At 45.5% G+C, this 15,273-nt stretch overlaps 1 protein-coding gene across 4 annotated transcripts in view; it reads left to right on the top strand.

Moving 5' to 3' along the window:
• Positions 1–15,273, top strand: part of TEX10 (testis expressed 10) — a 164,640-nt gene that overhangs the window by 71,525 nt on the left and 77,842 nt on the right. For all 4 annotated transcript variants that reach the window (XM_083377078.1, XM_083377079.1, XM_083377080.1 and 1 more), the window contains exon 9: positions 636–813. In XM_083377078.1, coding sequence (XP_083233204.1) covers positions 636–813 — 178 coding nt within the window. The remainder of the gene's footprint in view (positions 1–635; positions 814–15,273) is intronic.

Below are 15,273 nucleotides of genomic sequence, written 5' to 3'. Positions count from 1 at the left end.
TCTGTTTTCTTTTGTGTCCATAAATTTGGCAGCCTTAGTTCCAGCCTCTTGCCTTCTTGTAAAGGGGTTGTCCCTGCCTTATCTGCAGGGCCGGTAGTAGGCTAGTACAGAACACTTACCTTGAATTCTGATCCTATTGAACACTCACCTTGTTTAATCTCTGCTTAATTTCTGATCTGCTGCCTGCTGTGAATTAGAATAGTTCATACCCATAATATTCCTGAAGTGGGATATTAATAGATATGGGACTTCTACCTGTTTAGAGCAAAACATTATTCTGATTTAAACTCTTCATTGAGGTTGTATTTCCTTGACAAAAAGGGAGATGTAGTCTTATTCACTGAAAGCATACCATATATTTTCATGTTATAAAGTTGTAGAAAGAGACTGTGTTAATTCAAGGCTTTTTCTAATTGTTTTTGATATTTATGTTTGATATAATATTTATAACTGATATTTTTTCAGTTCAGCTGCAATGAATAGAGGTACTTGTCTTTTACAGAGGACTGTAATCTGCCTATCTGAAATCTTGATTCTTAGTTTATATTATATTATATTATAATCTGTAATAATATGATAGCAAACAGCATAATCTGATACCTGCAGATTAACACTTAATTTCTTGAATTTCATAGATCCACTAGATGGTGCAGTGGCTCTTCTTCCACCTGAATCCCAGCAACACTTAGTCCAGCTTCTTTACTTTGTGCCTCATTTACCAAGCAATCTTCTTGCTTCTCTCAGCCGCTGTTGCATTATGGGAAAGTTGTCTGTAAAGTTAACCACTACTCTTATTAGAATACTCCGTATAAGGTAACTAGCCTTTTCTGTTTTGTTTTTCCTGAGTGAACTTCACTAACACATGAATGAAATCTTGTATATTTTAACAATATTATTAGGTTTCATCACACAGTCAACAAATGTTCAGACTGGATTTGGCAAGTCCTTCTGGAATAGGCAGATGTTGATTTTTTATGATGTTAGAGGTATTGTCGTAGTATGGTTTGTCGCACAGACAGCCAGATGTTCAGATTGTATTTGGCATTTTTGTCTGTCTTGTTGAGTCCTTCTCAAGGACCTGAGATAGGCAGGTGTGGATGCTTAATGGTATTACAGATATTGTCACCAGATGTAAAATGTTCCAAGTAAAGCTGATTTTTGCAATCTACTGATGGTGAATTTGTCAATGCCTATGGTCTGCAAATGGTGCTCTAGTTCTTTTGGGATTGCAGTCAAGGTACCTATGACTATCAATACTACCTTTATTGTAATTTGCCACAGTTGTTCTATTAATATTTGCATTGTATTTTGTTATCTTCTCCAGTTCTTCTATTCTGCTCTCTCCAGGTATTGCCACGTCCACTATCCAGACTTTTTTGTCTTTCTTATCAACAATTGTTAAGTTTGGCATGTTATGTGGCGTGTACCTCTCTTAAGTCTAAAGTCCCACAGCACTTTAGCTTCTTCATTTTCTATGACTTTCTTTATTTTTTTGATCCCACCAGTTTTTGCTTGCAGGCAAATGGTGTTTCTTTTTGATCTTCTTCTTGCTACTTTGTCATGCTTTCTGTGCAATTTTCTTGTAGCAGCTAACCAAGTGACCCTCTGTTTCTTCAATTTCTTTGCATAGCAGCACTTGCTGTCAGTTGCTATCTTCTCAATTGTGGCTATGTATGTATTTGTTCTTAAGGCTCAGTCTTGTGCAGCCAGAATTAGCCTCTAGTCACTTTCTTCAGTTTTCTTGCTCTTAAAGGTCTTATTATTATCTGGTTTCCCTACTATATTTTTAATATACTGGCATGTAATGCTTTGTCTTCCCATACCTTCTTTCTCTTATTCATTTGGTATTTTTTTAGGCCAGTATGGTCTCTACAGTGCTCAGTAAGCCTTACTGGTATACTAGTTACATTATACTTACTATAGCAAGAGCTGATTTGTGACACGTTATAAGAACAGCAAAGTGGGCCTATAGTCAGAAAGTTCAAAACTTTTTTCAAGATCCTACGGACCCTAGATGCATGTGGCAAGGTATCTGAATTATCACTAATTATAAGACAGCTTCCCCGACATGTAAGAGTGACATGGATTTTCTAAATAAGCTAATCATGTTTTTTGGATTGTTTGAGGCCTCAAATAACATTCCAGCAAGAAAAGCTGTTCTCTTCCTGATGAACAGGTGCTTAAGTTTGATACAACTGCTGTTTGGAAATCTTGCGGAAAGTAAACATGCAAAAAGCTGCAGATCCTGATATATCCTTGGGCGAGTGTGCTGACTAGCTGGCCCCTGTTCTTGCTGACTTCAATCGTTTGTTGCATCAGGCTGTGATTCCATCATGTTTTAAGACTGCAGTCATTGTACAAACTGTTAGGGGAAATACTTGTTAAAGAGAAACAAGAGACAACACACAAAAAAACTTCTCACTTTAGGATCAAGAGGTTTATTTAAATTTGACGCACAAATTCAGTACTTACATTTCAACAACTTATTGCAATAAGGACCAAATGGACAGCTGTCTTTAAGTGTGATGGCTGGGCCAGGTGGCAACACCCAAATCTTTGAGGCAGGCTTTATACCTTAGCACTATGCCCACCCTTTGACATTCTGGTGCCATCCAATAGCCATCCCATTTCCCTTTTCTTGTTAAACTCATCATCATATGATTTTCTGAAACGCTTTCTTTGCTACTTCCCTTTCTCGGGACTGACCTCCGGGTCAGCTCCCTATTTCTGGAACTGATCACTGTGTTAGTTCCTTATTCTTATTCCGTTGCCCTGGCTATCAAGCCAGTTTCCCGTTCTTCCTTGTCCTTGCTCTGACTACTACTTTCTTCACTACCATTTCTACTCGTGTGAAACAACCTGTGAACAAGGCTCAGTTCTTCAGTCATCTGACTTTCTTGTTCCTTGTTCTGCTTATATTAAGAAAAGTGTGCCAACCATAATCTTCCACCATCTACTGCAAAGGTCACAGTTCTTTCTTTTACTAAGTATATCTCAGCAGACACCAACCTTTATTTTAATTGACTATCAAAGAAATATGTTTGATTTATACAGAAATAATTATTAAGATATTTTTTCCTTTCACAGTCCCCACTTCTTGTCCTTCAGGACAACACCACAATTAGGACCAGTAATAGAGAAAACGTACATTACATTAACACAGGAGGGTGTCACAGTGTTATACAAATTGAAACAAGTTGTCATGGTTCTGATAGATGAAACCAATTAAAAGAACTTCAAGGCAAGAATTTCGTCCTCAAAGCACATTTTATTCAGGAAACAAAGTATCAGCACTTACATAGTTGAACCCAAGACTGAGATTCCCTCCCCCCCAGATACAAAGTAACAAGTTGCAGTTCCCACCCCACAAAAGCTGTCATAAATCACATTCCCCAATTAGCACAAAACACGGGCTTTTCTCTCTGGCTCCTTATTCCGCCAAAGTTTATCAATCCAATGTCCAGAGTTCCCACACTTCTGTACTGTTATGGCTAGCTAAACCCTCAAGCACTTACACCATCCCCCCTTCTACATACATTGTAAAAGAAGAGAAAAGGCACATTAAAAACAAAGGTAAAATGGCTGCTGAATCTCAGTTGTTAGAGCATGGACATCCATTGTCACAGCATTGACACAAGTGGCAATAAACAACACAACCCTAGGCCATACAGCAGGCATGAGACATCCTTTTATGCAGAGCGCTTCCTTCATGCGCCTCTGGGCTTCTATTGTATTGGAAAAGGTGGCATAAAAATCTTCAGTTGTCTGAGGAAAGCAGATCGGAGCTCACTGCTTGTTGGTGCTGTCTGAGCTGGAGACTGTATGCTGGTGGGGAGCAGAGGTTACTAGCCCTTGCTCCCTTGATGAACAAAGCTTCAGTCTTTATCTTATTGGATTTGGATTTGCATAGCTTCCTCATCTGGGGTCGATGCCTTCATACAGTGCAAAGAATGCACCTAGGAGGTCAGATCTTGACACTTCACAGCAGTGTTGGTGGTCAACAGGATCTGGAACGGTTCCTTCCAACGAGGAGCCAGGTAATTCTTATGCTGAAATACTTTTGTCAGAACCCAATCACCAACTTTCAAACTGGCAGGGATGTAATGATTTCTTGGGCATAGCTGCTGCAATCTGTGAATGACAGTCTTTAAGAGATGTGACAAGAGCTTGGCAAGAGGTCAACATAACAGCAGCCAACATATGAATGTCTTTCAGATACAGTCTTGTTGAGAAAGAGTCATTCTTATGGACATTAGGGCAACCTGAATAGCTGCAACAGAGGCCTTAAGGCCAATCAGCGATCTTTCCAGTTTTTTCTTGGTATGTTTGAAGGATTGCAAATGCTGTTCCCTGCACCGCTTTTCCATTTCTCCATACCAAATCATGAAAGCAGACCAATTGCCCAGTTTGAGAAAGACATCAACATTATCCAAGACAAAGTTCGCAAAAATTAAATTTGTCTCTGTCAAAAGTTCCAGCAAGGGGAAACTGACACCTAGGTTCTTGTGTGGCTAGTGCATGCCATTGCTGCAAGTATTGACAGAATATAAGTCCCTTATGAACGTATATATATACCACACCAGGATACCTTTTTAGGAATCTTCCCCCTCTTAGGCTGGGAACATCCCATTATAGAACAAAGAGACCACAAATTAAATCAAAAGAACAGAAAAAAAGCTAAACAAAGGTTATAAAGATGTGAGTAGACGGGGGACACTACCTTGTCCAGTTCAGGCTAAAATGCTTGTGGTTACACTTTATTATCTCTCAACTGTGCATCCATCCATCAATCTCAAGACATACTGCATTTAATCATGTGTGAGGGCATGGTAGAGGGCCTACAATGTTCTTACGTAGTTGGTTCATTTATTTGCTTCTCCCATTTTTTCTTTTTTACTTTCTTTTTTTTGTACATATTCTGGATCAAAAGCTGTTGTACTGTAATTAATCCCTTGTTAAGACTTCTATGATGTATATAAGCAGATGCCATTACCATTAACAGCTCTCTCCAGATAGTTGAACTCATGGAAACACCCTTTATCATATAGAAATACCTTTATTGCATGTAGAGTCGAATACAGTAGGTGGGTGCATTAAGATGATGTTTGTACAGCATTTCCAAGATATTTCCAAGGTATCTCCAAGGTCAGAAAATGGTAATACTCCCAGCGTCTGCACATGTCTGCTGTTGTCACATGTTTGCTGGTTAAAGGAGGAGGAGATTCTCTAGGGACAAAGGAGGAGGAAGTCCATCCCAGAAAGGGGAGGGAAGAGGAAATACATCATAGGGTAGGAGGGTCTGACTGCCCACATTGTAATTTATCCAAAACAGCCATATGGTGGCAGCACAGTACAAGTTTTATTAATTTTTTAAATTTTACATTCAGATATTTGTGAAGCAGTATGGTGGTTGGGCACAAAAGTAAACAATTGCAAATAAATTATTTGTAAATAGCTCAAGTTGCGTCAACAAAGATTCCCTCTCCGATTCCCTTAGTTTTGACATAATCAAATTAATCGAATTAATACATTTCTAATTGTGAAATAATCAATTAGAAGAATTTTCAATATATTTCACTTATGCATATCCATATCCTGTTTTTAATTTTTACCTAATTGCAGTAGAATATCCTGGAATACCCTATGATATATAAAGAAAAGGGAAAAAAAGAAAGAAAAAACTTAATTTTCAGGTAACCCACATTTCCCTATTTCAGTAAAAAGTATTTATCCTGTCTACAGAACTCACATTATTCATTTCAATACATTCTTATTTTTACAAATAAATTCTATTTATCATCTAAATAATTCACCGCATTAGAAAAATATCATTTATTTATTTATTTATTTATTTCTTTATTTATTTATTTATTTTTATATACCGCCCTTCTCCCGAGGGACTCGGGGCGGTGTACAGAGTAAGGTAGGTATACAGATTGAACAATAGTGAAAAACAATAGTAAAAACAACTGAGACCCCAAGAGCTATCAGGCCAGGCCGGACTGCTGGAACAGGTAAGTTTTTAAATCGCGCCGGAAGGTGCGGAGGTCGGGGGCCATCCGGATTTTGGTTGGCAAGCAGTTCCAGAGGGCTGGCGCACCCACTGAGAATGCCCTCCCCCTGGGGGCCACCAGCCGACATTCCTTGAGCGGTGGCACCCTGAGGAGGCCCTCTCTGTGGGAGCGCACAGGACGGAGGGATGTTGACGTTGGCAGAAGGTGCTCCCGTAGGTAGTCCGGACCCATGCCATGTAGGGCTTTGTATGTCATCGTTAGCACCTTGAATTTCACTCGGAAGGCAACCGGAAGCTAGTGGAGCTCACGGAGGAGAGGTGTGATATGGGAGTATCGGGAGGCCCCCAAAAGTGTCCGTGCAGCTGCACTTTGCACCAGTTGAAGCTTCCGAGTGGATCTCAAGGGCAGCCCCATGTAGAGAGCATTACAGTAGTCTAGGCGAGAGGTCACAAGTGCATGGCTGACTGTACGTAAGGCATCCAGGTCCAGATAAGGTCGTAGTTGGTGCACCAGTCGAACCCGGGAGAAGGCCCCCTTGGTCACAGCTCCTATGTGATCTTCCAGGGATAGCTGCGAGTCTAGGAGGACACCCAGTTTGCGGGCCCTATCAACAGGGGGTAATAACTCATCCCCGATGTTAAGGGGTGGAATGCTCTGAGTATCCTGGCTTGCTGGTACGTACAGCTATTCAGTCTTGTCCGGGTTGAGTTGAAGCCTGTTCCTCCCCATCCATTCCCGGACCGCTTTCAGGCAGCGGGACATCACGTCGAGGGCATCACTGATGCTGTTTGGAGTTGAGATGAAAAGCTGGGTGTCATCAGCATACTAATGGTACCCTACTCCAAAGCCACGAATGATCTCACCCAGCGGTTTCATGTAGATGTTGAACAGGAGAGGCGAGAGGACCGACCCCTGAGGGACTCCGCAAACGAGAGGCCTCGGGGTCGACCTCTTTCCCCCTGCCAGCACCGACTGCGAGCGACCCTGGAGAAAGGAGGAGAACCACCGCAGAACCGTACCTCCCACTCCTACTCCCCTGAGGCGCCGCAGCAAGATACCATGGTCGATGGTATCGAAAGCCGCCGAAAGGTCTAATAAGACTAGGACAGAGGAATGGCCCCTGTCCCGGGCTCTCCAGAGAACATTCATCAGAGCGACCAATGCCGTCTCCGTGCTGTAGCCCGGCCTGAAGCCCGATTGGCACGGGTCTAGATAAACCGCTTCATCCAGGACCTGAGGAAGTTGATGCGCCACCACGCTCTCAAAAACCTTCGCAAGGAAGCGAAGATTGGAGACTGGACGAAAGTTATTCAATGAGGTTGGGTCCAAGGTGGGCTTCTTGAGGAGAGGTCTCACCACCGCCTCCTTCAAGGCGGTGGGGAAGTGACCCTCACTCAGAGAAGCAGAGATGACCACCAGAAACCAGCCTCGTGTCCCCTCTCGAGCTGCATAAGCCAGCCAGGAAGGGCACGGGTCCAGTAAGCATGTGGAGGAGCTCAATCTCCTCATAATCCTGTCCACTTCCTTCGGAGTCACAGGATCAAATTCCTCCCAGATGACGTCGACAAGACTGTCCATGTCCTGTTCCTCCAACTCTGCCCAGTTGGAGTCCAGGCCGGTTCGAATCCGAGCGATTTTATCCAACAGATATCGACCAAATTCCTCGGCTTGACCCTGTAAGGGTTCCTCCCTCACCTCTTGGTTCAGTAGGGAGCGAGTCACTCTGAACAAGGCAGCCGGGCGATTATCTGCGGACGCGATGAGGGTGGAAAAGTAGTTGGATTTTGCCACCCTTATCACTGCGAGATAAGACCTGGTGAGGATTCTTAGTCGCAATCGGTCGGATTCGGATCGACTGGATCTCCAACGGCTCTCTAGGCCCCGTCTCCGACGCTTCATCTCCCGGAGCTCCGCGGTGAACCATGGGGCTCACTGGGATCTGCGCCGGGTCAGGGGCCGCAGGGGTACAACTCGGTCCAGATCCTCCGTGGCTGCCCTTTCCCAGGCTTCCACTAAGGCATCCGCCGAGCTGTGAGCAGGGAGTGCATGTGGGTCCCCAAGCGCTGCCTGGAATCTATCAGGGTCCATTAGGCGCCTAGGGCGGTACCATCTGGTTGGCACCGTGCACCCACGGCGGGGGGTGGCAAAGGGGAAGTCTAGCCATAGGAGGTGATGATCGGTCCATGACAGGGGCGTAACAGTCGTGGCGCCCCCACCGATATCATTAGGTCACCGTCCAGACAAGAACACCAAGTCGGGGGTGTGGCCTCCCTCATGAGTCGGTCCAGAAATTATTTGCGACAGGTCCATGGCCGCCATGGAAGCCATGAACTCCCGAGCTAGTTCGGACGATCCTCCCAGGGACGGTAGGTTAAAGTCGCCCAAGACCATGAGTTTTGGGAATTCAACCACCAACCCTGAGAGGACATCGAGTAGCTTGGGCAGGGCTGCCGCTGCACGATTAGGTGGTAGGTACGCCAGCAGCAGGCCCAACTGCACCCCCGGGCCGTATCTCAGAAGGAGAGACTCACACCCGACTATCTGAGGGACGGTGGTCTCTCGCGGACTAAGGGACTCCCTGATGATTACTGCCACTCCTCCGTCCCTCCCATGGGCCCGAGGCTGGTGCAGCACCTGGAAACCTGGCGGGCAGAGGTCAACCAGAGGGACACCACCCTCTGGGCCCAGCCAGGTTTCCGAGATGCAAGCCAGGTCTGCGTGCTCACTCTCCACTAGGTCACGAACAAGGTGAGCCTTGTTAGGTACGGACCTGGCATTTAGGTAGACCAGCCTGAGCATAGGAGGCTGCACACCTTCGCTCCCGGGTCCTCGGGGGAAGTACAGAGGGTCGGAGCGTCTCACCGCTTGTACAGAGCAGAGATGACTTTCCCGGTGACGATACGGCCCTCTGCTTGTGCACCTTCTGCCGTTCCTCACCATCCTGGGAATTGGCTGTTCGTCAGCTCACCACTGGGCTTTGTCGGCGACTGGTCCTCGTTCTCCACCTTCGCGAATGGTCGTAGGCCTGGCCTGCGCTATGGTAGCTGGAAGGCCCACCTTCGCCAAACAACCATAGTCTTTTCCCGCCCCCCTCCCTAACCCGACAAAGAACTTACCTAGGAACTTAACCAGGGGCCTCTTGTTGGTCTTGTGATGAAGGCCCCTGACCCTGCCTGGCCATCTCTCAGAGGCCCAATGGTTGGGCCCGTCATCGAGATTCGATGTATTGTAGGCGGGACGCACCCAGGAGAGGGGGGAACTCCTGAGGGTGTGTAGGTCTGTGCTCGAATATTGGAGAAGCATAGAGTCACAGGGTTTTTTGGGAAGGCGGTCCCCTGGGTGGAGAATTGGAAGGAGGGTCGAGTTGGGTAGGTGGGTATCTGGACCGTCACCCATCCACTGTCACTTGGCTGGGTGAACCCCAGAAGCAGGCCACTCCCCATCCTCTCACGATGGGTTGTGACTCTGCTTCCGGGTGTGGTCCAGGACCCACTCTGGGTGAAGCATACCCCATAGAGTTCTCACCTCTATGGGGCTGCAGGTGTAAGGTCAAGCCACTCTGCCACCGTGGCTTGCACCCAGGCCCATCATGTCCTGTGGGGCGAGGGTGGGCAGGGGGGTTGAGAGTTGATAGAGGCAAGATGATGATGGCCTCGGTGGTCTAGTCGCCGGTGTCTCCACTGATCAGCTGCATCATGGCGTCTTTTGGTTGAAGATCGGCACGGAGACACCGTCGGCACCCAGGGTACGGGCCGGAGATGCCACGCCGCATCTAGTAGTGCTGCCGTCGAGGGTTCTTGGTAAAGGTGGTTGACCGGGGTCTGGAGAAGCTTACGCTGCTGACGCTTTCGCTGCTGCTCCGCTGCATAGCTGCTCCCCTGATCCGCTGGTCCACGGAGTCTCCCTGATGTAGATCGGAAGTTCCGCCGCCTAGGGCTAGGTCAAGGTGGTCGAGGAAGGACGAGGCGCTGGCCCTCACTCAAGACGGCTGCAGCGGTTCAGGGGGTGGGCCGGAGACGCCAGGCCGTTGCTGCTAGCGCCGCTGTCAAAGGCCCCTCGGAGGTGGTTGATCGGGGCCGCATAGCCGGTCTGCGGCGTCTCCTTGATCCCATGGAGACGCCGCCGCTATTCAGGAGCAGGCCAGGAGGTCGAGGCAGAGCAGCGACTCCAGTCCTGCTCAGGGTGGCTGCAGCGGCTGCCACTTCCGCCGCCCAGCTGATCCAGCTGGTCCGCGGCGCCTTTCTTGATCTTTGCAGACGCCGCCGTTGCCCAGGGGGCATATCAGGGAGCCGAGGAAGGGCGGAGACGCCGGCCCCACTCCGGATGGCTGCAACAGCTGCAGCGGCTCAGGGGCGGGTCGGAGGCGCCACACCGCCACTGCCTCCGCCGGTGTTCAGGCCTGTGGGGAGACGACCGACTAGAGCCCTGCGGAGCTCTCACCGTCTCCATTGTTGACGATGCCGCTTCTTCCACCACCCAGCTGGTCCGCGGCGCCTCCGTTGATCGCTCGGAGACGCCGCTGCTACCCGGGAGTCGATCAGGGGGCCGGGGCAGAGCAGAGCTGCCGGCCCCTCTCGGATGGCTGCAATGGCTGTAGTGGCTTAGGGGCGGGCCGGAGACGCCTCGCCGCCACTGCCACCGTCGCTGTTAGGCTCCTGGGACAGATGATCCGACTGGGGGCTGGAGAGCTGTTGCCGCCGCTGTTGTCCTCGTCGGCGCCTCCGCCGCACAGCTGATCTGCGGAGATGCCGCCCTTGCCCAGCAGTAGAACAAGCGGTAGAGGCAGGGCGGAGGCGTTGGCCCCATTTACAACGGCCGCCAACGGCCCAGGCGGCGGGGCGGAGATGTCCCGGCGCTCCTACGGTTGATTCGGGAGACAGCGGGCGGCACAATTGCCCAGCTCATCTGCCCAAACTTCTGACCCCACTCCAGGGGTCCGTTGACATCCCTGGGGGACTCCTGGGGGGACGCCTTACCACTGGGGGCTACGGAGCTCTCCCCAGCACGTCCGCCATCTTTGGAGCCGGCAAATATATCCCTCTTATATATAATATAAGTCCCTCTTATATATAATATAAATCAATTCTAATAGCCCACTTTCCTTTCCCTTAAACACCTGAAAGTTAAATATAAAGTCAATTTATATCTATGTCATTACAACAAATATGTTGTATATGTTATCTTAATAGTTCATCAATTATTAAAATAATGTCTTTTATTTTAATAAAATGGATGGAGTCACTAAAGCAGTAGGCGTGAGCTTAAATGGACTCCAGAAGATGGTAGAGGAGAGGAAGGCCTGGAGGAACGTTGTCCATAGGTTTGTGATGGGTTGGACATGACTTCGCAGCTAACAACAACAACAACAACATTTGTATCGTTCCAGATTCTATAATATAGTTCAGAGTTATGTTCTAATAGCTTAATTTTGTTTTCCCTTAATAATCTAAAACCTAAATATAAAATCAGTTTATATTTTTTAAGGATTCCCCCTAGCCCATTAAAAGAAATTTATTAAGCTCTATTCTTACAAATCCCAAGAAAGAGACAAGTCTAATTTTTTAAATCTTAACTCTCGCCTTTTTTGTGTGCCAATCAGGCTTCCATATTGGTGCCTTTAGATTCTCAGATGTGTCTCCCTTCCTACCTACACACATTGTTTGAATCCAGGGAGACCATTGAAATGTCAGTTTTGCAAAGAAAGCGTTCCCTTTGTAGTTATTGAAGAGTTGCTTTAATAGCTCAATTTTGAATGTTTGCTGCGATGTAATTGTCATTAGTTTAGTCTGGTCTTTTTCTTCTTCCAATTCTGTCTGGCTTAGGTTAACAGTAGCAGCTGATGTTATGGTTATCAATTGATTGGTTGGGTCCTCAATGTACTGTATTTGAAGGCCTTTAATATCTTCCCTCTTAATGTTGCTTTCTTCGGGTACTGTTGTTTTTTGAGTTGTAAGTTTTATAGTTGAGATCAAGGTTTGGGCTTCAAGTTCTCTGTAAATTGTATTTGTTGTTCTTTAGATTTTCCTATCTTAGTGTTAGTTTCCACTTCTGTTTGTTTTTGGATTGTCAATTCATCATTTAAGTTCAAAGCTTGATTTGGTAGCTTTAAGCTGTCAGACTTATCTTGCAGTTTGGCTTTAATTTGCTCAGTCATTGCCAAGAGTGTATCAAGAATCAGTTTGTAATTTAGTGGTGGGATATATTCTTCCATTTCGTTGATGTTTATAGATGAGCCTTTCATGGAGGCTATTTTAATAAGAGTCAATTATTGTCCACCTACAGTATTCCTAAAGATTGTTTTCAGTGCCAGGTGTTTCCAATTCTTTGAAAATAATGTCAAGGACAGCTCTGTTATTCAGTCAGCTCTCTCTCACACACAAAAAAGATTACTTGCTGTACCAAGTTTCGCCACAAGATGTCATCAATAGCGTATAGAATAAAATGTAAAGTTTTTTTTCCAGATTAATAGAAAGCTTTTGTTCAATTAGTCTATTTTTTCCCCTTAATTCACAGCTTAAGCAGGAAATAGGGTGGTAGGTCCCCACAAAAATAGAAGCTTTTTAGTAAGTACAAATAAGATTGCTTAATTTCTTTGCTTAGCCATTTGATTTCTTTTAAGGCTTTAAAATTTATTCCCCAAGTATTCAGTCGCTGGTCTCTCAAAATAGGGGGAGGAAATTTTTGGAAAAGTCCCACAGGAAGGTAGTTAGGGGAATAAAAAAGGTAAGGTCTCACCCAGGTCCTCCAGATTGCTTCATTGTGCTAGATGGTGCTTTGGGCTTTTGGCAGGGAACAGCTTAATGATCGGCCATCTTGATGGCTGATCTCTTCTTCTTCGGGCCAAAAGGAGCTGCTCCGGATTCAAGCAGAGGGCTGCCTCCCTTCTGCGATCACAGGGAAGGCCTCCTTGTAGTGGTCACCAGGGTGATTTTTGACCCTTTTCAGGATCCTCCAAGGAAGAAGGATCGGACGGCAGGGAGACAGGTCTTCCTGCACATCCGTAAGCACTGCGCGTGCAAACCAGAAGCCTTCTTTTTTACTTTCACCTGGGCAACTGAGAGACAATTGTCCACTGGCAATAGAGGGAGGCGGAGCCGTGCCAACACAGACAGTCCTTATCTATGGAAGAGGCCCAGTCCCCCAATAGCAATGATGATGAAATGGCCCATGCTAGCAAATAAGCTGACCTTTAACTATGGGGAAAGTAGCACCAATATTAGTTATGAACAAACAACACTGTCCCAGCAAAGAAGCTGGCCCTTATCTACACGAAAGACAGTATTCACCATTAATTAATGGAGGGACACAACTACAGAAACACAAGAATGCATAGAAGAATGTGCACATACAATAAAGAAAAAGAAAAAAGCATTAAGCAACAGTGGATGTCGCTACACCCAAAGACATAGAAAAATCAGGAAGTAAATTAAAGCAGAAAAAATTCAATTGTAGGTTCAAAATAAGGAAAGTAACCACAAACCACCAGAATACAATTCTAAAGAGCAATTTCATAACTTCTAAACATAACCACAGCAACACACTAAACTTTTATTCAAGTGTCCACAACAACACTGTTGTCATTTCTAATGTTGAACAAAATAGCAGCTGCCAAATTTAACAATTAAAAGCACTATCTTTTTCATACATACAAGGAAACTCCAATGCACAATATTAACTAGAGGTGGAAATAAAAGGAACATATCTCCCTTTCACGCAGCTTAAAAGCCCAAAGTTCAAACATCAAAATGGCAATCTCAGAACTCAATCTGCAAATCACCAGCAGCTGTAAAAAGCTTGAAAAATGACATAACCTTACTTCCTGCAGAGCGTTGTTGATGAGGGAACACAAAACCCTTGTAAATGAGGCTGCAAGAGATAACACTCGAGGTACTACCTCGAATTACTACAAGGGGGTAATCAATTCCCCAAGAACTTCAACTCCCTTTCGGGTCCTGGCCATGGTAGTTTCTGCTGCCACAAGGCTTGCCCAACTGTTTTGCCTAAGGGCACGACAATCTTCTACACATATACCTTGCTATCTCCTAAGCACGTCCAGTTGTGACCCTTCCTGTGCAGCCAAAACAAGATGGTATAAAAAGGATCCCAAGAATGGGCTACCTCTGGTCCTAAGTGGAGTGTGACTGGATACTTGGAGAGAAAGCACAAGATGATTGCCTATGGTCCAAACCTGGAGTTGGTCAGATGTTCCTGTGGAATGCAAGGCCTCTTTCAGCGTTGTACCTTCCTGGTCAACGCACCAAAAGTGTCAGGGGAAAAACTTGTTAAAGAGAAACGAGACAACACACAACAAAATTCTCACTTTAGGATCAAGGGGTTTATTTAAATTCGACACAAATTCAGTACATACATTTCAACAACTTACTGCCATAAGGACCAAATGGACAGCAGTCATTAAATGTGATGGCTAGACCTTAGCACTATACCCACCCCTTGACATTCTGGTGCCATCTCATTTCCCTTTTCTTGTTAAACTCATCATCCTATGATTTTTTGAAACACTTTCTTTGCTACTTCCCTTTCTCGGAACTGACCTCTGGGTCAGCTTCTTATTTCTGGAACTGATCACTGCGTTAGTTCCTTATTCTTATTCCATTGCCCTGGCTACCGAGACAGTTTTCTTCCTTGTCCTTGCTCTGATTACTACTTTTCTCACTACCATTTCTATTCGTGTCTTGTACTCGTGAACAAGGTTCAGTTTCTCAATCCTCTTACTTTCTTGTTCCTTGTTCTGCTTATATTAAGAAAAGTGTGTCAACCGCAATCTTTCACCATCTACTGCAAAGGTCACAGTTCTTTCTTTTACTAAGTATGTCTCAGCAGACACCAACCTTTATTTTAATTGACTATCAAAGAAATATGTTTGATTTATACAGAAAGAATTATTAAGATTTTTTTTCCTTTCACACAGCCTCCCAAAAATCTATAATTACATGCCTTAATGATTACCGTCCTGTTCCACTGACTTCCATTAAGATGAAGTATTTTGAGAGATTGGTAACGGGACTGTATTGTTTCATGCCTTCCCTACATTTGACTCATTACAGTTTGCTTTTCTGAAGAACCTGTCAAGCTACAAAACCTACCATCTTTAGGACCTTTGCATGCTTCTAGCTTGCCAACAGTGCGGGAGGGAAAGGGGAGAGTTTTGAATCCACAGATGTTCCTTATCAACGTGCGAGCCAAAACTGTTGAAGATTTGTTTTGACGAATTAAAGTTTCTTCTCATAATAATAACTGG

This window comes from Vipera ursinii, assembly GCF_947247035.1.
Source record: "Vipera ursinii genome assembly, chromosome: Z".
NCBI lineage: Eukaryota > Metazoa > Chordata > Lepidosauria > Squamata > Viperidae > Vipera > Vipera ursinii.
The sequence above is the reverse complement of the archived record's forward strand: the minus strand, read 5'-3'. Positions and strand labels throughout refer to the sequence as shown.